This window comes from Clarias gariepinus, chromosome 26 (assembly GCF_024256425.1).
Source record: "Clarias gariepinus isolate MV-2021 ecotype Netherlands chromosome 26, CGAR_prim_01v2, whole genome shotgun sequence".
Lineage (NCBI taxonomy): Eukaryota > Metazoa > Chordata > Actinopteri > Siluriformes > Clariidae > Clarias > Clarias gariepinus.
In genome coordinates, this window is record NC_071125.1 from 22017217 (window position 1) to 22039550 (window position 22334).

Consider the following 22334-nt stretch of genomic DNA (forward strand, 5'->3'; position numbering starts at 1 on the left):
CGCAGCCCTAAACACTTAACGGAAGAGCAATGCCACCTGGCCATGGCGCGCCTTCGGGTCGGTAGCAGGCAGTCAGATGTTGCTCGTGAACTTGGTGTGTCTCAAAGTGTCATCAGCAGACTTGCATCAAAACAAGTTCATGACAGACCCAGGAGTGGAGCCCCATGATGACTAAGGACCTATGCACTCAGACATCGTTATGCAACTGCCACACAGCTGCAGGCTCGTTTACGAGATGCGAGGGGTACTAGGGTTTCCAGACAAACCATTTGCAACTGACCAAATCCGCCAGCACACCCCCAACTTTCTGTTCATGGATGATAATGCTCCACCACATCGTGGCAGAAAAGTCACAGCTCAACTTCAGAAAGTTGGAGTGCCTCATATGGTATGACCATCAATGCCCCCTGACCTGAACCCCATAGAGCACGTCTGGGACCAGTTGAAGCAGAGACTGGACGATCGTACCCCACCCCGACGTGACCTGGCAGAACAATTTATTGTCTAAATTATTGGGGTCATAAATATTTAACTAATGAAAATTATGTTTCTTCTCATACATTATTAGTAATATCAAAGGAAAATTTTACTTATTTCATTCAAATTCAGAGCAAATATGAAAAGCACTCATGTTAATAACAATATCCCAAACTTATTGTGAGTAGTGTATTATGACCTCACAGTTTGATGTAAAACTTGATGATGATGCTGTCTACAGGCCACTGGGAGCAGGCCAAACAGAACTTCTGTTTTATATTCTCTATATAGTATATGTATACTGTATATATTATAGCTGTCAAAATATGAGCTGAAACCTCAAGAATGTGATTAGATTTAATTCTTCTTACAACTTTGTTAGTACAGAATGAATACAGTTCAACAACATGGTCTCAGGTTTAAGATTTTCTCAGTACAAATTAAATGTGAAATTATTTTCTTACGTTAAAATTATTTAGAAATAATATATAGAAATATTTTTTTTCATGTTCAGTAAACAGGTTAAGCCAATGTTCAGGGCCTGTTTGTAGACTTGCATTAATTAACTAGTGCATGCATTCATGTGGACATACATCCTTCTATAAATACTCTCTCTCTCTATATATATATATATATATATATATATCTGTTGAGCATTTCGTAATGGGGCTTGCACGTTTATATGCCAGTGCTTATGGAAAATACGCTTGTTTGTTTATTTGTTTGCTCTTTAATTGAAGCCCTACTGAGCCCTGGCACTAATTGCAGCGCTACCCACAATGCACTGCGGCGCTGGCTGCTGCTTTAGCTGAGCGGAGCTCGAAAACAACAACAGCGCTCTCCGAGCCGAACCACAGCGCCGAGTCGCTTTATTTCTTTTACTTTTCCCCCCTTTTTAAAACAATTTAAACGCGAATACTGATCATTTCTGAAGCGCCATGGCGGTCTGACGGTTCGCTCTGGATCATATGGTTGATTGTTCTTGTGTGTTTTTCACGCGTTTGGCAGGGATTAAAGTGTTTTGGGTCTCCTTATGTTTGAGCTTCTTCCGGCGGCGGCGGCGGGTTCATCAGCGGTGCCATGAATAGCGGACTCCCGGTCTCGGCTGCTCCGCTCGGCGGTGTCGTAATACCGGGCGTCAAGGTGAAGTTCTGCCGCTATTACGCGAAAGACAAGACTTGCTTTTATGGCGACGACTGCCAGTTCCTGCACGAGGACCCGTCCGCGGCTGTGCACGGAGGAGGAAGCGGCGGCAGCCCGGTGACTTTAGCTCTCCCCGGCGGGGCAGTGAGCGCGGCGGCGGCGGCGGCAGTAGCGGGCTATCCGCCGTGCCCGAGCGGAGCCCCAGCGGGTGTCCCCAAAAAGACTGATGCTCTCGGGCCTGCAGGAGCAGCTCTGGACGGCCAGTTGTTGAGCAGTAAGTTTGAGTATTAAGCACACATACTGAGTGAGGCCTAACAGCGCGCCCTTCTGTAGTGTCGAGACCTGACACCGCTCACCGGGGCTGCTGTACTAATCGAGGCCGGGGATTCAACGAGGCCTAGTCACAAAATCCTCACAGGAGTGAACCAAATCACTGCGGTGTGCATTCAACACGCTCTGCAGTCATGTGTACAATAATAATAATAATAATATTAATAATAATAAAAAACACAACTCTATATGTATGTACACACACACACACGCACGCACGCGCGCGAACTCAAACTGCACGACCTGTCATTGTTTTCAATCAAACTGCACCGTCGCATTTTAATGCAAATATGATAATCAATACACCAGCTCGAATATTTCTGTACATTGTTTTTAAAGTTTAGGTCACAATCCAGTTACACTTCATTACTATTTTACCGCGCAATCGAACAAAGTGTCAGGACTCTTACAACATCAGCTGCAGAAGCTTTGTGTGTGTGTTTAACGCTATAACCACCAAAGAGCCTTTTATTAACAAATAGTTCCTAAAGGGTGTCAAATCGTGTCGCTTTTTTATTTAAAAAAAAAAAAAAAAAACATCCAGTAATCAGTGTAATTATGTGGTTATTTCGAGTACCTGGAGATGTTTTGTGTTTAAGAATGACTGCAAAAGCTTAGCGCGTCAGTTGACCAAACCTGTGACGTCATATGAAAACAGGGCGCTGATTGGCTGAACAATCGTTTGGCAGGTTTACCTTCGAGCTGTTGCTTCTCATTTCTAAGACCAGTAACAACTCGTTCTGTTTATACTGTAGAAAAGTACAGTAAGACTGTTCTATGTATATTTTTCCTTACAATAAAAAAATAAATTCTGATATCCAGGACTAAACCATCATCCAGCCATGGTTGAATGACAAACCATCATTTTACTCGCATTTTATTAACTTCAAAGTTAGTGTCATATGGAACTTGAGAGCATCCTTACAGTGTGTTGTTTTATGAAGGAAGGAGAAACAGACTTTTCTGCATTATTTTTAATCATCATTTTTAGAATTTTCTATAAAAGTTTTTTACGCTTTTTTATACTATAAAAGCATAATTTCTGCATTTTGTACATATTAACACTAGTGTTTTCTGTGTTCTTACTGCCTACTGTGCACAGAAAATTTACATAACTGTATTTTAGTGTAGTTTTTTTGGATGCTTTAGGTTTTCTATTGACCGTGAAGCACAATTTGCCTTAAAATAAGATTTGCTTGTCGTGTGCGCCCTCGCTGTAAACACTTTGCAATCTGATCAGTGGGTTTCAGTACCTTTGAACTTAGCCTTTATTATATTTACTTATTTATTTTTCTTTCAGGAATGCCTGTGACTCACTCATAGTATGCTGTACAAACATTGCCACAAGAAAACAGCATTCCGTTTTTATAGATTCTTATATATGCACACACAGCGCACACACAAGATTTTAAAGATTTGACTATGACATCAGAGTTCTTTATAATATATTATTTGACTCAAATTAAACAATAAGAATAAACTTTTCCCAGATTTTTTGCATGACACAACTTTTATTTTTATTGTTTTATAAAAACAGAATATTCCACCTTTTCAGACTGCTGATGTAAAAGATGCTTTTGCATCCTGTGCAAAATGTGACCAAGGATAAATCTGATATTTTTTTTAAAAAATGGCCTGAGCAGGCAGTCTCTTACAGGAAACATCACAATCAGTTAAGCGTTTTTCTCTTTTTAAGTGCTTTTGTGTGTCTCGTTTCAGTGACAGGGATGGACAGTGTGGCGCTCAGCGATGCGAATCTGACCAACTCCTATTTCAGCAGCAGCTTTATTGGAGTCAATGGCTTTGGAAGCCCAGCAGAGTCCAAATACTCAATGATGCAGGTGTGTATATGGCCTGATCGTACATATGGCCACGATGTACTCACTTAAATGTTATGTGTCAACTTGTAAAGCTGTGGCAACATCATTTGACTTTTTCTCCATTTAATATATATATATATATATATATATATATATATATATATATATATATAATTTTTTTTATTATTTTATATATATATATATATTTATTTTTTTATTTTTTTTATTTTTTATCTGAGATCTGTAGTAAGGGTAGTGTTGGAGCAGTTCCCAAATCAATGTGTTGGAAACAGTAAAAATGTCCAAACACTGACAAGGGAAAAACTTCCCCCGCGCATCTCCACACTGGTCTTCTAAGTGTGAAGTGGTTAGTATTTAAAAAAAGGGGGTGGGTCTAACAAAGGGCAACCAGTGATCCAACATCATGACCATGGGCACCCAAGGGTCACTGATGTTTGTACAGAGTGAAGACTAGGTTGTCTGGCCTGATCCCACACAGGAGTTACTGTAGCACAAATTACTGTAAAAGTCAATCCTGTGTCTGATCGAAAAGAGTTAGAACACACAGTGCATTGCAGCTTCATGTCTATGGGGCTCAGTAGCTGTAGACAAAACACAGTGCCCATGCTGACTCCTGTACAGCATTGAAAACTCTTACAATAGGCATTAGAACTGGACCATGGAGTGGAAGATGGACTGCTCTGGTAAATCAAGCAATCTTTTTAAGTCATGTAGATCCTAAGGTGTGGGTGCACGTGCGTGTGTCACCAGTTACCTGCAATGTATGTTTAGAGATGTCATTATGGGAGGAAGTCAAACCGGAGGAGGCAGTGTGATAGTTTGGGAAATGTTCTGCAGGGAAACCTTGAGTCCAGATTGGTTGGCATTGCTGTCTTTGTTTTACCAACTTGTACAATGATCATCCTTTTTAAAATTAATTTTTCCATCTTCCGGTGTGTGTTTCAACAAGTTTTATAAAAAGTGTTTAATAAATAGAGATATAAAAATAAAAAAAGGAAGGTAGGGGTACTCGGCGTGACCACACAAGCTATTGATAAAGTGTGTATAAAGTAAAAAAAAAAAAAACACTACTTTGTTTCTGTTAATTTTTTTAACCATTATGCCAGAATTGCGTGTCGGTGACATCCACAGGATTTTCCCATGCCTGAAACACAGCTGCTCTCAGTTTTACTGTAACCTGTTGAGTCATAATGCCTGCCTGTAAAGCCCTTACTCAGCATCGTTATAAACTATTTAATAGTTAGATTTTAGAAGATTATGGGTGTGCTGAATAAAAAAAAAAAAAAATATATATATATATATATAGATTCCCTTACCCCTTGTTGTTTTGGTGAAATATTCCATGTCTAAGCTTTTTATCTGCTTTATAAGCAGATTATAGTTACCATGGGCATCATTTCAGAGCTGGACTAAGAATAATCTAAAAAAAAGAATAATTAGCGGGAAGTGTTACCGAAACAAACGCCCCATTTTACCAGTAAGGCATTGTTACAGCTTGTTTGGTGCTTTTTCAGTGTTTTCGCTGCATTTTATCATGGCAACACCATCATCATCATCATCATGTTCAGCTGTTTGCAAAAAGGGAAATACACACATGCACAAACCTTTATCAGGCATTTCAAAGAAACTGCAATTCAGTCATTTTTCTGCTGAATTCTTTTTAAAGCATTAATAAAAAATAAAGTTTATCAACATAAATTTATCGTTAATGGTGTTAAGGCGCAAATCAGCAGCTTTGAATACAAGATTCTTACACCAGTATTTTACGGAATATAATAAATAATACAGTATGGAACACTTCAGGGTGTTAATTTTTGAAAAATCCTTATCGTTTCAGATTCATCACACAACTCTGTAGATTCATTTCTTATAACAGCATGACACACAGTGTTTATTCTCCTGACATTAATCCTACTGTAGTAGACACTTGGTACTGAGAAATGTGTAGCGAGGTTAAAACATCCTGTACAACATTGTCATTTAAATTCTTAAGCAATTATAATATGCAGTGAATTTACAGTTAATTAAAAGTTTTCCAAAATGAATGTCAAACTCCAGCGCTTGTCCGTACGAACACTCGGACATCAGACCGATGCTTATTAATTGTGTGTGTGTGTGTGTGTGTGTGTGTGTTCGTGTGTTTTAGAGGATGACCAGCAGCAGCAGCTCCCCAAGTCTCCTTAATGACGGTGCCAAGAATTTCAGCCACAGTGCTCATGGTGAGCCACAATCTGCTGTTTGCTGTTGCGCTGTATGACTGTTCATTGGCTTTGAAACCTCCCTTACTGTGTGCTTTCTTTGCACAGATCCTGTCAGTTCTCCCACTTCCTCCCTGTTTAGTGATTTTGGTGCTTTAAGCATAACACAGAGGAGAAAGGTAGGTTTTCTTTTTTCGCATTACTGATGTTTATAGTTGTGTAACTTGAGTTTAAAGTCTTAGTTTAAATAGGCAACGCAATCTAGCAAGAACACGCATTCAAACTGCATCTAAGGTAGGCGTTAAAAGGGAGGACACATCATACTTATAGATCAGCTGTTGAAAGTACTGTTTGGGAAAGTTATTTCCTAGATGTGTGTATGCCTTTTACTTAGAATACAATTCTGACTCATGAAATACTTTTAAGCTTTAAAAAAAAAAAAAAAAAACTTTTTCATGGATTTATTGTGAACAACATTACACTTTAAGACTTCACTACTACTTCTATCAATGAAACATTCAGTTAACATTTAGGAAAGGAGTCTCCAGTGTCAGGATGTTTTTCACCGTCTTCAGGACGGAGCCGTATTTAGTTGACGAAGGGAGCGGAAAAAGAGAAACTGATAAATAGATGGCTGTTTGTTTATAGCTGCTGTAACCTAAGTGAGAACAGGAACCTGCGTCATGGACACAACAAATGTTTAAATATAATTTTAAAGGGTACAGTGTGAACCCATGATACTTTCTGTGTGATATTGTAATAACTTTTTTTTTTCTTTTCCCCCTCTAACACAGGCTCCTAATCCTGCTGCCACAGAGTTCATCCCTAAAGGAGCACCACGCATGTCTACCATGTCTCAGGCGGCCGTACCGACGTTTCCCTCGCCTCTCTTCCCCCATCCCGGGCTGAGCGGCTCCGCCGCAGCGGGACTCGCACCTGGTGAATATTTGTTCTCTGTCGGTTCATTTCTCATTTACGTTATTTATAGACAGCCATCCTTAACGCTCCTCTTCCGCAGGTATGTCTTTGTCTGCTGGGTCGTCTCCTCTGCACTCGCCCAAAATCACTCCCCATACGTCACCCGCCCCCCGGCGCCGTAGCCACACCCCTAACCCCAACCCACCCAATTACATGGTGCCCACAACGGCGTCTGACCCGGGAGGCGCCGCCCACATCATCCAAAAGGAGACTGTAGGTGGAACCACCTACTTCTACACCGATAACACGCCTGCTCCCATGGCTGGAATGGTACAACCCAAAGTTTTCTCTCACAATCTCTTTATGGTTTATGATTAGTCTTTTTTTTTTTTTCTTTTTTTTTTTCCTTCATGACCTCAAATGACATATAAATACATTTCATTCTAGGTGTTTCCAACATACCATATCTACCCACAAACTGCACCTCATGTGGCGTACATGCAGCCCAAAGCTAACGCTCCATCCTTCTTTATGGCTGATGAGCTCAGACAGGTATGCACTTCTTTTGTATCACGTCTTCTTGACATCCATCTGGGTGTTTTCTGTTCCTTTCCATGAATATGACTAGCTTGTTTAATACGGGGGGTGTGCAAGTCAAACTGGGATAAACACGATTGTGCAGAATAATAGAACACAGTTATGACGGTAAAAACTCCCTTTATTTCTCTCTATAATCTCCTGCTTTACTAATGCACTTATCCCAGTGTTTTCACTAATGCTTGGATACCATCAAGGTAGAACTATGATCATAACTCCTTTAATGGCATGAACATGTGGTAATGCTTTGGAGCGAGATCAGGACTGTGCGGGAGATGTGGCGATAATTCCAGCTGAGTTCCTGTAATGTACAAGAGGTGTTGGTGAATAATCGTGTGTACACTTCCCACAAACACATGCAAAAAGTTATCTGTCGATTTTCAAGGATCAGGCATATGATCCGCGGCCGGGTTCATATTTATATAAATGTTTACACCGTTCTAATGTTCTAAAGAGCCTCATCACCGTACTGTGCTTTTGAAGTCTTCTAGAAATGACTTCATTTACAAGAAATTCTCTCAAATCCCGGCTTGACTCGAACACCCCTCATAGAATGTTTTTGTTTTTGTTATTGTTTATCAGAGGGAGCCACTGTGTATGTTGACACCGCCGTGGTTTAATTGTTCATCATGTTAATGACATTATATTTGATGATCTAAACCTTTGGAAATCGACCCAGTGTTCAAATCCTAACTTGTACTTCCTCTAATTCCTCAGGAGTTGATTAACAGGCATTTGATAACGATGGCCCAAATCGATCAGTCTGAGAACCCAGGTAAGGATGGTGTGAGGGTGTGCTTGTGGTGCTCATGTTATGAGTGTTGAATAATCTTCATCTCTGTGGTTTATAGGGCTGTCTGAAATGTCTGTGGCCAGTCTGGATTTACTTGGTGTCTTAATGCAACCACTTCCTTTGTCTGGCTCGTCAGATTGAATTTATGTAGAATCCTTCATAACTGGCTAACTAAAATAATAATAATAATGTATATTTTCTCTGTGTGTGTGTGTAATTGAAAGAAATATCTGCTTCAGCCTTTTTTTTTTTTTTTTTTTTAATTAATTATTATTATTTTTATTTAGGAGTCCCATCTGAGGTGGACAGCTACCACAGCCTCTTTCCCCTGGAGCCTCTTCTGCCTCCTAACCGCCTACAGAAAACCAGCAAATTCAGTTACATCACTTCCTGTTATAAGGCGGTGAACAGCAAAGATGACCTTCCTTACTGTCTCAGGAGGATACATGGTGCGAGACACGATACAAACCACAGACCAGTGATCAAAACCATATTAGTTTGATTTTGACATGCATGATTTCACATACAGCATGTCCCATACTAGCATGTGCAAATGCGTCTGTGCAGGCTTCAGGCTGGTGAACACCAAGTGCATGATGCTGGTCGACATGTGGAAGAAGATCCAGCACTCCAACGCCGTCACACTGCGAGAAGTCTTCACCACCAAGGCTTTCGGAGATCACTGTAAGGATGCTTGGTAACTCGTTTTTCACCGTCAGGGTGCTGGAGCCGGAGTTCCTAATTGATCCGGGTCGAGTTTCTCGAAAGTACTGCAGCACAAGAATCATGGTTAGAACAGGCATCACGTAAAACGCTCTCTCTGTTTTAGTCAGAATGAGCTTTGTGATGCTTTTCATATAGTTTTTTCAGAAACGTGAGACATGACATCCAATCAGGTCCTGTTTTAATCATCCATCTCCTTATCCGATTCAAATATTGCTGATCCAGAACCAGTAGATGGTGCTTGAAAGGAAGGTCCCTGCCTCCACTGCTGCCACAGGCAGTTCAGATTTCTTCTTTACGTGACAGTAGTTACAATAGAAATGTTGTATCAAGAACATGAATATATTTCCTAAAGACATGGGTACTGGCATCGTGGTTGTCTTATGAACAGCTTCTCACACACACACACAGCTGAATGTGTCATCATAACAGGCATAATGTGTTTGCGGCTGCTGATCTGACTTGTATTATAACCTTTCGGTTTTATTTTGTACTGATCTTTAGTGTTGCAATAGTTTGCTTTTTTTTATTGCACATTATCCAATTGTTTTAATCCCTAGTTCAGTTCCTAGAGTACGTTCTAACCAGGAACTGTTTCCTTTAAGAAAAATACGGGCACTGCGTTTTTTTTTTTTTGCTTTTTTTTTTGTTACATTAAGCAAAGCGTTTACAGATACAGCAGCTGTGAGATTCAACTGATTATGTGGTATAATTGATCTTTTGTTTGTTAAACCTTCTAAATGATTGACACATTTAAAATTATATTTTTCATAACGTCTAAAATTAATCATTTTAAAAAAAAATACCACAGTCTGTTTAGAATAATAAAAATTTTTTGCATCCTCCACAAAATACTTGCAATAATGTCATCTTTTGAGTTTGAGTGGTTGGTGCGTTACTGCCACCTACTGGATTGGAGTGCAGAGCAGAAGATTAGCAGAAAAAAAAATATTCCTTTGTGAGACACATGACTGACATATGAAAACCTTGGATTACAAGGATACATGAAACCTTGGATTGCGAGTAACACGGTTTGCGAGTGTTCCGCAAGACGAGTAAAGATTTTTAATACATTTTGACTTGGAAAATGAACAAGTCTTGGTTTACGAGTACCGAGTATCATGCATGCGTTTCTTGTTTTGCCGCTGAGCGTCACGTGATCACAACTGAGCCAACGGTTTTTTTCTCTCTTGCGTTGCGGATTTGTGGGTAATCGTCTCCCCTGCTGGGTCTTAGGTTGCGTACTGGTATAATCAACATTCGTTCACGCATGTACTGTTTACTATAATCTTTGACCACGTGTGTGTGCGCGTAAAACATTTTACATTTTATTTTGTGTCTGTATGCATGTGCGTATAAAGCAAAAGTGTAACCTCTCATTAGAGAGGTTAAAGATCCGTTTTCTCTCTCTGTATCAGCTTGCTCTTTGTGTCTGTGTGTGCGTGTGTGTCATTGGACACTGTGCCACACACACAAAGACCCCTCCTATTTTCGCCTTCGTCTGCAAGGTTAATTTTTTTATATATTTTTTTACTTTACTGCTGTGATTCCGTTGTTCTTGCGCGTGTGACGAGTAGGGGGGGGAGCTCCTTACTTTAACTTCATATACACCCTCTCAGACACAAGTGCCTGCGCGCACAAACGGAAACACTTATCTGTCTGGATTTTTTTTTTTTTTTTTTTTTTTTTAAGGTATTTTGTGTTAATTCTTTTCATTTTTAGGGCTGTGGAAAGAATAATTTGAGTTTCCATTATAGCTCATGGAAAAATTCGATTTGGTTTACGAATGTTTTGAAATATGAGCACAAATTATGCTCGTAATCCAAGGTTCCACTATAACGATCAACAATGCAAGGTACTCAGCATTATGCAATTGCCTGTTAGATACTATCAAGGTTTTTTTTCAGTAATACTTTAAGAAAATATAGCTTAAGAACATTCATTCAGTAATTATTGTAAAAGAAAAAAAATTCGTAAACAGTAATCAGTAGTGCAATTAAATTGAGTTGTTGATCACCATGGTCAGAAACTTAATCGAACCGTATCAACAGTTTGTCATTCACAGCTTCACTGCATACCCGAGTTAACAGACAACTGTGATTGCTTAGTGATGCTGCGGCGCTTTCTCTCGTCCAGAGAGTGCAGTCTGTTACACTTTTCACTTACAGTCTCAGGATTCAAACTTGTGATCTTCTAACGCTTAAGTATACTTTTGAAAACCCAGTGTTACTTTTTTTTTTTTTTTTTTACTGCTGTCCGTGTGGGTCAATTTGCTGACACTAAACAACTACCAGCTCCAGCACCGGTGAAGACTTGGTGATAAGAAAGTGTTTCTGCTGTTCTAGCTTCAATTCTTGCTATGGAAAAAGTAAAAAGTGGTGCTGAGTTTCTTCTGTTTTTTCTCGCCTCCCCAGCGTTGGTGTTCTCGTACGACTTCCACGCCGGGGCTGAGACCATGTACAGCAGGCACTTCAACGACCCGACAGCTGACTCTTATTTTACCAAGAGGAAGTGGGGTGAGTTTTTGTTCCACACCCAGAAATGAAGAACATGTCTGTTGACCACCTCAAGTAACTCACACGTTGCTTATTAAATAAATTCGTTTAGCTTTAGTTTAGCAAAGACACCTAGATAGTGTTTTCTTTTTTGTTTGTTTGTTTTTTTTGCCTTTAGTTGTACAGATAATGAACCTGACATGTATGATTTTTAAATTCCTCCTATAAGCAGCTTGAGGGTCTGAGCATGAACGAGAGACTGCGGATGTCTTTGTTGTCTGAGAACTGTGTTTGTTCTTATGTTTGTGAGGACACACTTTGAATACAAACGTTTTCTGAGCACGCCTGCAAGGGTGTGTGTGTGTGTGTGTGTGTGTGTGTGTGTGTGTGTGTGTGTGTGTGTGTGTGTGTGTGTGTGTGTGTGTGTGTTAAGTAAAGAGGGGAAAGAGGAAATGGTGGTTGAAACCGTTCTGTGCCAGGTGGGGTCCGGTACCTGCAACAGAAAGACGGATGGAGGAAGCAGAACTCCTCAGTTTCTGCACGCTGTTTAACTGAACTCGTCATGTGATCTGTTCCAATACCCATTTAGCTTTTTAATATCTTTTGTACAGGATCAAGTTGGTATATTCTGTAATATCTTTTCACAAGTTATGTTCCCCCCCATCATCTGTGTGCAGCCAAAGTGTACACCCTGGTGCAGTGCTCATCTATTAAAGAGTGTGTTTGTTCCTCTAGGTCCACATGAGCCTCCTCCTCCTCGGCAGCATGCCGGTCTGCTGCCCGAGTCTCTGATCTGGGCCTACATCGTGCAGCTAAGCTCGGCCCTGCGCACCATCCACACCGCCGGCCTGGCCTGCAGGGTCATGGACCCCAGCAAGATCCTCATCACTGGAAAAACTCGGTACACACTCGCACATACTCAAACACACACACACACACACACGCATTTAACCAGTAACCATCTGCATCACTTTAACACAGGTTACATTTAAGGCTTCAATTAGTATTAAAATTTATTCCTTTTTTTTCTTTAGTCTGATTAATGAAATAAATAATTATAACAATAGAAATGCTCGCTCTATTTTAGAGAAAAACATTTGGTATTTGATTCTTCAGTTTCACACTGGATAAGTCTGGATCCAAATAAGTCTCGAGCTGTCTATCAAATAAAATGTCTTTTAACAACTACACAGGAATAAATGACACAATCGAGCTGTTTATTTATATTAAATTAAATTAGGATATATATTCAGATTGTAGCTAGTATTTGATAAAAAAAAAAAGTCCAATAGTTTCAGTCCTAATTTTAACACAGCATCTGCAGTGATTAAGTAGAAAACATCTCAGAACCGCAGAATACTCCAGATGTTTCCAGTCTCAAAGACGTCACTAGAAAAGCTGTTGTGTGTGGTTGAAAATTTTTTTATTTATTTTTTTAAACCGTGCCTGTTTTTAGTTGACGCACTGCGACTTCAGCACTGACGCTCGGGTGTTTTCTCCTGTTAAACTGTGGTCTTTGTCTGCCGGACACACACACACACACACATACTCTTGTATTGGCATGCACACACTCTTGCCACAACCTCATGCACCCGATTAACAGAAGAAAGCACTTTGATTGAGACGTGTTAGTTTGGGTATGAAGTGAATGCAGAAGTTTTATTTCGGGTTTGTTTTCTGTTCCTGAAATACCACGCTGAATGATTAACACCTTTATGTAGTTCAGGTGTAACTGCAATTAAACACGCATGAAATGCAAGCACACTTTTATATAGGTTATTTAACTTGATATACATTTATAAGTGAATAAAATGACCATGCATTGTTAAAAAAAAGACATGAAGGTAAATGTTTTGGCTGATTACAACGTTGCCAGTGTTTTTTCAGTTTTCTATAATCCTGTTTCCTTTTTTTTTTTTATTCTAAGCTTCTTGTAAGTCTTTAATTCAGATATTCAGGGTTTTGGTCACTTTTTTTTTTTTTCCCTTATTTCTTTCTTGAGAACACTCGAACAGTACTGTAGTAGTAAAAAAACAAAAAAACCTTATTGCATAATCATTAGTGCTACTGAATGGGGGGAAAAAACCCACATAATTCCAAAAGATTTTATCAGATCATCTCATCAGCCTGTGCTTCACAGCTATACTGCATGCATGAGTTCACAGACAACTGCGATTTCTTTGTGATGATGTGGTGCTTTTGTTGGAGTACAGTCCGTTACACTTTATTTCGCACTTTCAGTCCCAGGATTCAAACTTGTGATCATCTTCCAACACTAAAGGGAACACAAAAAAAAAGTGGAAAAAAAAAATCCAATATGTTTTAAACTTTTGATTGTCCAAAATAACTACATTTAGCTTTGCTGACGGTTTGGCTCACTTATGGCATTCTCTCATCAGGGTCACGAGGTACATTTACATTTGGGCATTTGGCAGACGCTCTTATCCAGAGCGACTTACAATTTTTACCTCATTATACATCTGAACAATTGAGGGTTAAGGGCCTTGCTCAAGGGCCCAACAGTGGCAACTTGGTGGTTGTGGGGTTTGAACCTGGGATCTTCCGAACTGTAGTCCAATGCCTTAATCACTGAGCTACCCCTGGCCCACCTCGGGTAGTCACCTGGAATGGTTTTCAGTTCACACGTGTGCTTTGTCAAGTGTTAATTTGTGACATTTTATGCATTATCGGTCCATAAGTTGTCTTATGCAGAGCAAGGGTGGTTACAGAGTTAATAGCCTTGTTAGTGCTACTACAACTACTGTACCAATATACATTATGGCAAGAAACACTTTTCTTTTAAGTAAAGAATAGAGACAGTTCATCGTTACTGTAAGAAATGGTCAGTCAAGTGCAGTCGCCAAAACCATCAAACGTGATGATGAAACTGGTTCTCATGGTGGCCATCCCGGGAAAGTAAGACCAAGAGCTACCTCTGCTGCAAGGGACAAGTTTAGAGCACCTCAGATTAAAGATGAGAGAAATGCTTCTCGGAGTTCAAGACATATTTCAACAGCACCACCTGTGCGAGTCAGGCCTTCATGGGCGAATTGCGGCAAAGAAACCATTACTTTGGAAGAACAACAAGCAGAAGAGACTTGTTTTGGCCAAGAAACACAGGGAATGGACATTAGATCAGTGGAAAACTATCCTTTGGTTCGATGTGTCCAAACTTGAGATTTTTGGTTCTAACCACCTTGTCTTTTTAGATATGGAGAGGGTAGACAGATGTTTCCTGCATGTGTGGTTCTGTGAAGTATGGAGGAGAGGTGTGATGAAGCTTGGCTGGCGACGCTGTAGTCAAAATTGAGCGCGCACTTAACCACCATGGCTTCTACTACCAGCACAGTCATCCTGCCTCTTTTACAATTAGTGGGACCATCATTTGTTTTTCACACCTCACCTCTAGGTTATTTAAGGGCTGTTGTCCATAAAGTAGTGTGATTGAGAGCTGCATCAGAAGACCTGGCCTCCATGTAGCTATGACATCATCAGATTTCAAACTTGCTCTCCAGGTGATTTAAGTAAACGCTTTTGTGTTGCACCACTCGGGAGCTCCAATCTTTTTTCAATTTAGATAGACAAAATCTAATGATGGAAAACTTATTTAGTCAAAAGGAATAAATATATATGTAGACGGTTTCTCAAAACTTTTGACATCATTTGAAATATGAATGAGTAAATACATGGCGTAGGCAAATAAAATTAAATTTGAGGGATAAAGAGCAGTCCTTTCACATTGACCTATAAAAATAAGTGTCAAGTCAGGTGAACGTGGTGGCCAGTTCAACAGCACATTGTCATCATCAATGGAGGAAAATTTTTTTTTTTTTTTTTTTTTAAAGGAAAACTTTAAACTTTTTTTACACATCTCATAAATTTTCAGATCATTTGAGTGAGGATTGTCTGTTATTATAGACTATGGAAGTATGTCACATTTTTCGGTACACCCTGTATAACCCTTTAAGATTAGTTGAGTAGGCTTACGTTATATTTTTTCCCCCTCTTTATCTTGTTTCCTAGGTTACGGGTGAACTGTGTAGGAGTGTTTGATGTCTTAACGTTTGACAACAGTCAGAGCAACCACTTGGCACTCATGCCCCAGTACCAGGTACAAACCCAGCATGCATCAGTGCTCAATGAAACCTTTTATGTTTTTTTAATTACTAACACGAAATTCATTAAATAAAACCACACCCTCTCTCTCTCTCTCTCTCTCTCTCTCTCTCTCGGTGTGTGTGTGAGACAGCAGGCGGATCTGATCTCTCTGGGGAAGGTGGTGTTGGCGCTCGCCTGTAACTCTCTGGCTGGTATTCAGAGAGAGAACCTGCAGAAAGCCATGGAGCTCGTGTCCATCAACTACTCATCCGACCTCAAGAACCTCATCCTGTGCGAAAGCCCTTTACCACGTAGCTCCACACACCCACACACACAGACTCATATACACACACTCTTTCACCATGGACAAACATGCAATTTCATAAAAGATCTAAATGGCTATGAAATAAGTGTATGGATGTGCACATGTGCGAACACTGAGTGAAGTGTGTGTGTGGGTTTTTCTTTTTTTTGGGCCCCAGGTACCTGCTTACAGAGCAGAGTCGCCTGCGCAGCGTCAATGACATCATGCCCATGATTGGAGCCAGATTTTACACTCAACTGGACGCTTCACAGATGAGAAATGACGTCATTGAAGAGGATCTGGCCAAGGTATGAAGAAAATGAGACCAGAAGAGGCGCTAGATCCCCCGAAGTTTCCCATTTTGTAGTTTGGTGGTTTTTTTTAACTGCATATCGTTTAGTACGGTTTATCCCACAGTGATCTTATTCCCTGTTCCGCTCCGAAGGAGGAGTTGTTTAGTTTAATGTTTGTCACAGGGCTTTTGGGTTCTCTGTAAAAAGACAAGCTGCGTTTTTTTATTTTGTGTGTTTTATTAACTGCAAGAGAGGGGTGAAGAGAATTGGGGAAGCGTGTGAATGTGTGTGTGGTCAAAGTGCAGCTTAGAAGGGAGGGGAGGTGTGATCACCATACACTTTTGAGGCTGTATATTATACTAGCCACAACTGAGAGTGAGAAACTGATGTGTAACTCGGAGCCGCCTTTAGCGCTCACATCGTCATCATTAAAAAAAAAAAAATTTTATGCATTAAAAACGATGAATGAACTATAGAATCTGAAAAGTGATCAGCTGTGAGTGGTAACTGATCCTTAATTAAGTTTATAAGTCAGTTTATTGTTTTAATTTAATTAACAAGTTAAGCTAGTTGTAGTCATTCAAAACCTATAAATAAATAATTGAAGCAAACTAAAAATAAATATGAAAACTATATCAGTTTCCTTCCGCGTTCCCTCACAGCCACACACCCAAAACACACAGCCAAGCTGAAGCATCCGTGCTTTAACAATCCAGAAATGTTGAATATAAAAATAAATAATCATCTGAGCATTTAAATAATGACTAACAATCCAAGCGTTTGCATTTCTGCTCCACAATCCGTTGGTTAGTTACGCATGACTGATTACCGTCTTCATTTACCAGTTAGTCAGCTTAAGCTAAATCTCAAAAGAGTTTCATCCAGATGTTTGGAGACAGAATCCTGCTGTGCTGCCGTTGCCCGAGTCCTGCGCTCGTACTGTGGATCATAATTGACTTGAAACGTGTGGTGGTGTTTTTTTTTTTTGTTTGTTTTGTTTTTTTAAACATTCCATTAGAGGGCGAAATGGAGCATAGTTCATTAGTAATGTGATTAATGATGACTCCGACTATAAAACTAATTCCAGTTGTATCCCTACCAAATGCAGAAAAAGTGTGACTAAGTTGTTGATATTATTGCTCTCTAGATACATTAGTTTTTAAATCACACTTAATATTGTACTAAGTGTAATATAATGTTACTCAAAGACCTGAAAACAATTTACAGCTCTACACCTCAACCTGATACTCGCACCCCTGCTCAATCTGATGTTTCTTTTTTCTTCCACAGGAGGTGCAGAACGGACGCTTATTCCGCCTTCTGGCCAAACTGGGAACCATCAATGAGCGACCAGAGTAAGTCCTGCGTCTCTTTTCGGAAGAATGGTCAAAAAAGCAAGAATTCCAGTCTTGCCCAAACACTCTTTCTTGTACTGGTATGACCTGGCCAAGGGCTAAAACTATCATCAGGCCAAATTCCCAAAAGCCAATGAATGCACAGTTTTAAATACCTAAAGCATGATGGTAATAAAAAAAAATGGATTCAGTGGAATTGCGAAGGCTGCAGTGTGTACAGCGGGGTGTGACTGACTACACAGTCATGCGGTGCCCTTCAAGGTGTCCGAAAATACGCAACAAGAATAAATAAGAACAGTAACACGTGTTTTCCTGTTGTTCATGTGTCCGTACACTTTACTTATTAGTGCAAACTGATCACGTACTGTTTTTGATAATGGATCAGATCTTTTTTTTTTTGCCTAATAAAAAAAAAAGGGTAATTCTGCTTTCCTTTTGTGACCTTAAAGTACACCTAAAGCAAAGCACTCTTGCTCATAGTCTTAATATCCAGGGTTAAAATACCTGGTTATTAATGTTCAGTATGAGGCTTCATGATGCATATAAGTTACAAGATGTTATTTTGGCCTGGGCTTTATGAGCGTAGGTGAGGTTTCAGTCCTGCTTTGGGGGCAGGGGGATTTCGTCAGCAAGACAACTGGTAGAGCATTTAAGCGCACAGAAATAAAATTTGTTTGCATTCAATTATATATATTTTTTTTAATGGTATGGGTGTAAACATCTCACCATACAGCGGGAGTGAAGTTTTTCCATCACAACAGTTAAACAACTATTTTGCGGTTCGCGTGCATGCCGAACCGTACCATTCGGATCAGCTCCGATCCATCAAACCACTTCTTCTCGTTAGTGTGATAATATGCCAATGTCAATTGAATGGATACATGTTTGTGGGATCTATATTGAAACTAAATGAACAAATCTAATTTCAGCACTCCTTCCATTTCACACTAGCGAGGTTGTGTAATGTTCATGCAGTAAATTTTAGGCAGCCATTTGTCGCTGGATTTGATGAGAACAAATCAGTGCCATAAAATTTAAGTCCCTGTTGGATTTCATTTTTTTTTATTCTGTGGGAAACAAACCTTTTGTTTAAAATTTTGCAGGTTCCAGAAGGATCCCACATGGTCTGAGACCGGAGATCGCTACCTGCTGAAGCTCTTCAGAGATCACCTGTTCCACCAGGTGACTGAGGCAGGCACGCCCTGGGTGGACCTGAGCCACATCGTGTCTTGTCTTAATAAAGTAAGCATCTGTTCATGTTCTTTATTTCTTTAAAATGATTTACTTTTTGCCTCCTGATATTTCTGTTGATTTCCTGCGAGCGGTGTCCTACATGATCCCTGTGCATGTGCTCGTCAGCTGGACGCCGGAGTGCCTGAGAAGATCAGCCTGGTGTCTCGGGATGAGAAGAGCGTCCTGGTGGTGACCTACTCAGACCTGAAGCGCTGCTTCGACAGCACCTTCCAGGAACTGCTGGCTGCCGCCAACGGCTCGCTGTAGCGCCCCTCGCAGGCACGGGGTGGGACTGCCTGAACCGGAGCACATTGCACTACAGTGAACGAAGACGGGCGCAGCTCGAACGATCTTAACGGCCAGAACGGAGCCAGCAGGTTGCTCACCTCCAGTCAGATACACTGTCCTAAAAGGAAGTTGTACTTTTTTTTTTTCCTTCTTTTTTTTCCTAAAGTGTATTTTTTTAGTTTTCCTAAACTCACAGCTGCTGAATTCAGAAAACATTGACAGCTGTGATTAATTTTTTAAGACTTGGGGAACAACAACATTATTGTTGATTAAAAAAAAAAAAAAAAAAAAAAAAACATTAAGGACAATTTCCTGCTTTTATTTTTCTTGGTTTTTATTTTTCTTTTCTATTGGAGGATGCACTAAAAATTTTAAGTTTTTCCTTTTTAAAGAAAACGACGTGGGTTGTGTCTGTCGAAGAAAAGGACAAGGAATTAGGTTTCAAAATAAATTGTTTAGGCACTGCGAGTCGGGACGGACCACTTGCCTCGTGTGCAGAACCCAGACCACTTTTTGCCTCTCCTGTCGCATAGAGACGATAAAGCTTTGTTCCTATAGAAGGGTGGAGAAAGCAGCCAAATCTCAAGAAGTTGAGTTGTGTGGGACGGGATGGTCTTGTCGAAGCATGCCCCCCCCACCCACCCCCTCCTACACACACACACACACACACACACACACACACACACACACACACACACACACACACACACACACACACACACGTACACCCTTAACACCCCCCTCATCCCCCCAGCTGATAGGACTTTTCCAAAGACCGGTCGCTCCATTACTGCCTGGGTTCTCTCTCTGCCCGTGGAACTTTAATGGCACTGACAAAGGGGTGCTTTCTCCTGTTGCTGTGTAAGACTTTATTAGACTTTATGCAACCTCCATTATTTTTTTAAAATTGTTATTTTCATGGATGCATTTTTTGCAACGTGATAACGACTCAACAAATGTGAGAATTCTTTTTTTTTTTTTTTTTCAATAAGGCTTTTTAAGGTCTGGAAAGGAACCAAAGAACTGGACCACATTTAGGAAGGGAACCAGTTCTGCCTCTGTGGAATGTCCTCTCCTTCTGCCCCTTTTCTGTGGAGCAACCATTTAGATTACACTCACAGCTTCAAACACTCACTCTCTCTTATTTTTTTTTCCTTTCTTTCTTAACCTCAGTCTCGTTCCTTATAAGCCATCATGCCATCTCCAGCCTAGTTGTCATCGTTTTTGGACTGAAACCATAACTTTTATGTGATATTTTTTTTTTTTTGTCTTTTCTTTTTTTTCTTTCTTTCTTTCTTAATTACACCCAGCATCCGGTGCAGTAATGCATGATGGGATGTTTGAGCTTTCACACTGAATTATCCCGTTAAAGCTTCTGGAAAGGGTTGAGCAGGGTTTTTTTTTTTTTTTTTTTTTGTCTTTTGTTGCTGATGTGAAGATCATGTGATGGCATTGTACTGGAAAAAAAAAACAGATCATCCATTGACAAAACAGCAGGAAAAAGAGGTGGCTGTTTTGGGGTGGGCGGGGTCATAACGGTGGTTGTTTTTGCACTTGGAGGGGTTTTGGCATTCTCTCAGGACGACTCGACCCGAATTAAGCCAATGATTGAATGTGTTTTGATCCGTCATTGGTGACGCTTTCCAATCAGGAGTCGAGCTACAGTGGACACGTGAGTGCGACGTGACGTGAGCAGGTCCGGCTCGGGGGCCACGCTGAACATGGAGGGCTTAGGATGGTGGAGCAGGTTATACAGAGCTGACGTGACTTGAGGATGATGCTGTGTTTTGGAAATTCGTACTCATGTTTTTCTTTTTATAAATCTGGTGCCAAGCCTCTCCTTTTTTTTTTTTTTTTTTTTTTCTTTAAATCAAAAGACACACTTGATTCCTTCCAGCCAACACACAGCTAATTCTCATATCATGAATATCATGACCCTGTTCCCCCAGGATCACACTCCAGTAAAAATGTGTGCTAACCCTTATACACACACACACACACACACACACACACACACACAAACACACAATATCTTAGTACTTTTAATGCCCTACTTGTTTCATTGTCTCACATTTTGCAATATTTGTGTGTACAACAGTATTTTAATAAAGAATACAAAAAACTTTACAAAGTTCTCCAGTGTATATTTTCTGTATGTATTTTCATGCGATGCTCATAATAGTGGTTTAATAAGTACAGTTCAACAGCATGGCATTAACACTATACAAGTCTACTTTCCACAGTAAATGCTTTAAGTTATACTCTGCATACAAATATACATGACGAGAATAAATGTATTCACGAGCTTATACATATGGAGTGTAAAAAGCAGTAGTGTTTTTTTATTTTATTTAAAAAATGCATAGTGTCTTGTAGAAATTTGTTCTGGGGCATTTAAAACCCTGATTGTTTTGATTTTTGATTGAACACTTGTACAAGACGCTGCACATTTCTAAATTACTTCCTAAGAATATGTATACATACTGTAGATAGTGTACTGCTTATTGCAAGGCTAAGGTAAATTAGTGTAAATAAATAAACCTGTTCCAGCATTAGTTTTGGCAACACAGATCTGAGACCGTTGTGATGCTCTACAGTTCAATATGATGTATCTTCCCTACAGAACCTGTAGTCAGTGCACTTTATAGCAGACGAACAGTTTTAGCTGCTCTGTGAATAGAAAACCATGAATCTCTTAAGAACTGACCGTCTGTCTGAGCTTTAAAGGAGTACTTTATCATTTTCAGAGCCCTCTGCTGCCCGTGACATGAACTTCTTTTCCTCTCGACTTCTCGTTTCCGTGGTCACACTTCCTTGTTCCTTTTTCTAGCGCCTCTTCCTGAAATCAAAGCATCTTCCAGTTCGTACAGTACGCACATTAGAACAGGATGTGAGGCCGAACTCGTAGAAGCGTTCATTTAAAGCTTGATGAGCTGCTGCACTGCCTGTCTGCAGCTGTGTAACATCTGTATTTGCTTACAGCCTGATGTGTATAGCTATGAGGATCCCAATACGTATCAATCGAGAGTATTGAGAGGCGAAATTTTAGGCTTGTAAAGGAAAAGCTGCAGAGCTAAGCAGTTCAGTTCCCGTTCGGGTGGAGCTTAGTTCTGGTCTAAACATATATATTGTATATATATAAAGTGAATATCTCGAGCATTATTCTTCTATTTTCTTTTTAGGAATTTAGGTGTTCTCTTTTAAACTCCATCAATATTAAAGCTTTTACTTTAAACCCGCTGATTGTA

General features: G+C 40.0%; 1 protein-coding gene across 2 annotated transcripts; it reads left to right on the plus strand.

The window, feature by feature from the left end:
- The first annotated feature begins 1301 nt into the window (after window positions 1-1301).
- pan3 (poly(A) specific ribonuclease subunit PAN3) lies at window positions 1302-19548 on the plus strand. Of its 2 annotated transcripts, XM_053488364.1 has the most exons (18): window positions 1302-1894; window positions 3670-3791; window positions 5938-6010; window positions 6098-6168; window positions 6784-6928; window positions 7008-7237; window positions 7355-7459; window positions 8222-8279; window positions 8585-8746; window positions 8865-8981; window positions 11435-11536; window positions 12251-12416; window positions 15539-15626; window positions 15765-15904; window positions 16096-16225; window positions 17501-17565; window positions 18669-18807; window positions 18925-19548. In XM_053488364.1, the coding sequence occupies exons 1-18, from the start codon at window positions 1558-1560 to the stop codon at window positions 19063-19065; spliced, it is 2391 nt and encodes a 796-aa protein (XP_053344339.1). In that variant the 5' UTR covers window positions 1302-1557; the 3' UTR covers window positions 19066-19548. The 2 variants fall into 2 exon arrangements, 1 of the variants encoding a protein (XP_053344339.1); XR_008356462.1 differs by lacking the exons at window positions 18669-18807; window positions 18925-19548 and having other exon boundaries at window positions 15765-15924; window positions 17501-17564.
- The last annotated feature ends 2786 nt before the right edge of the window (window positions 19549-22334 follow it).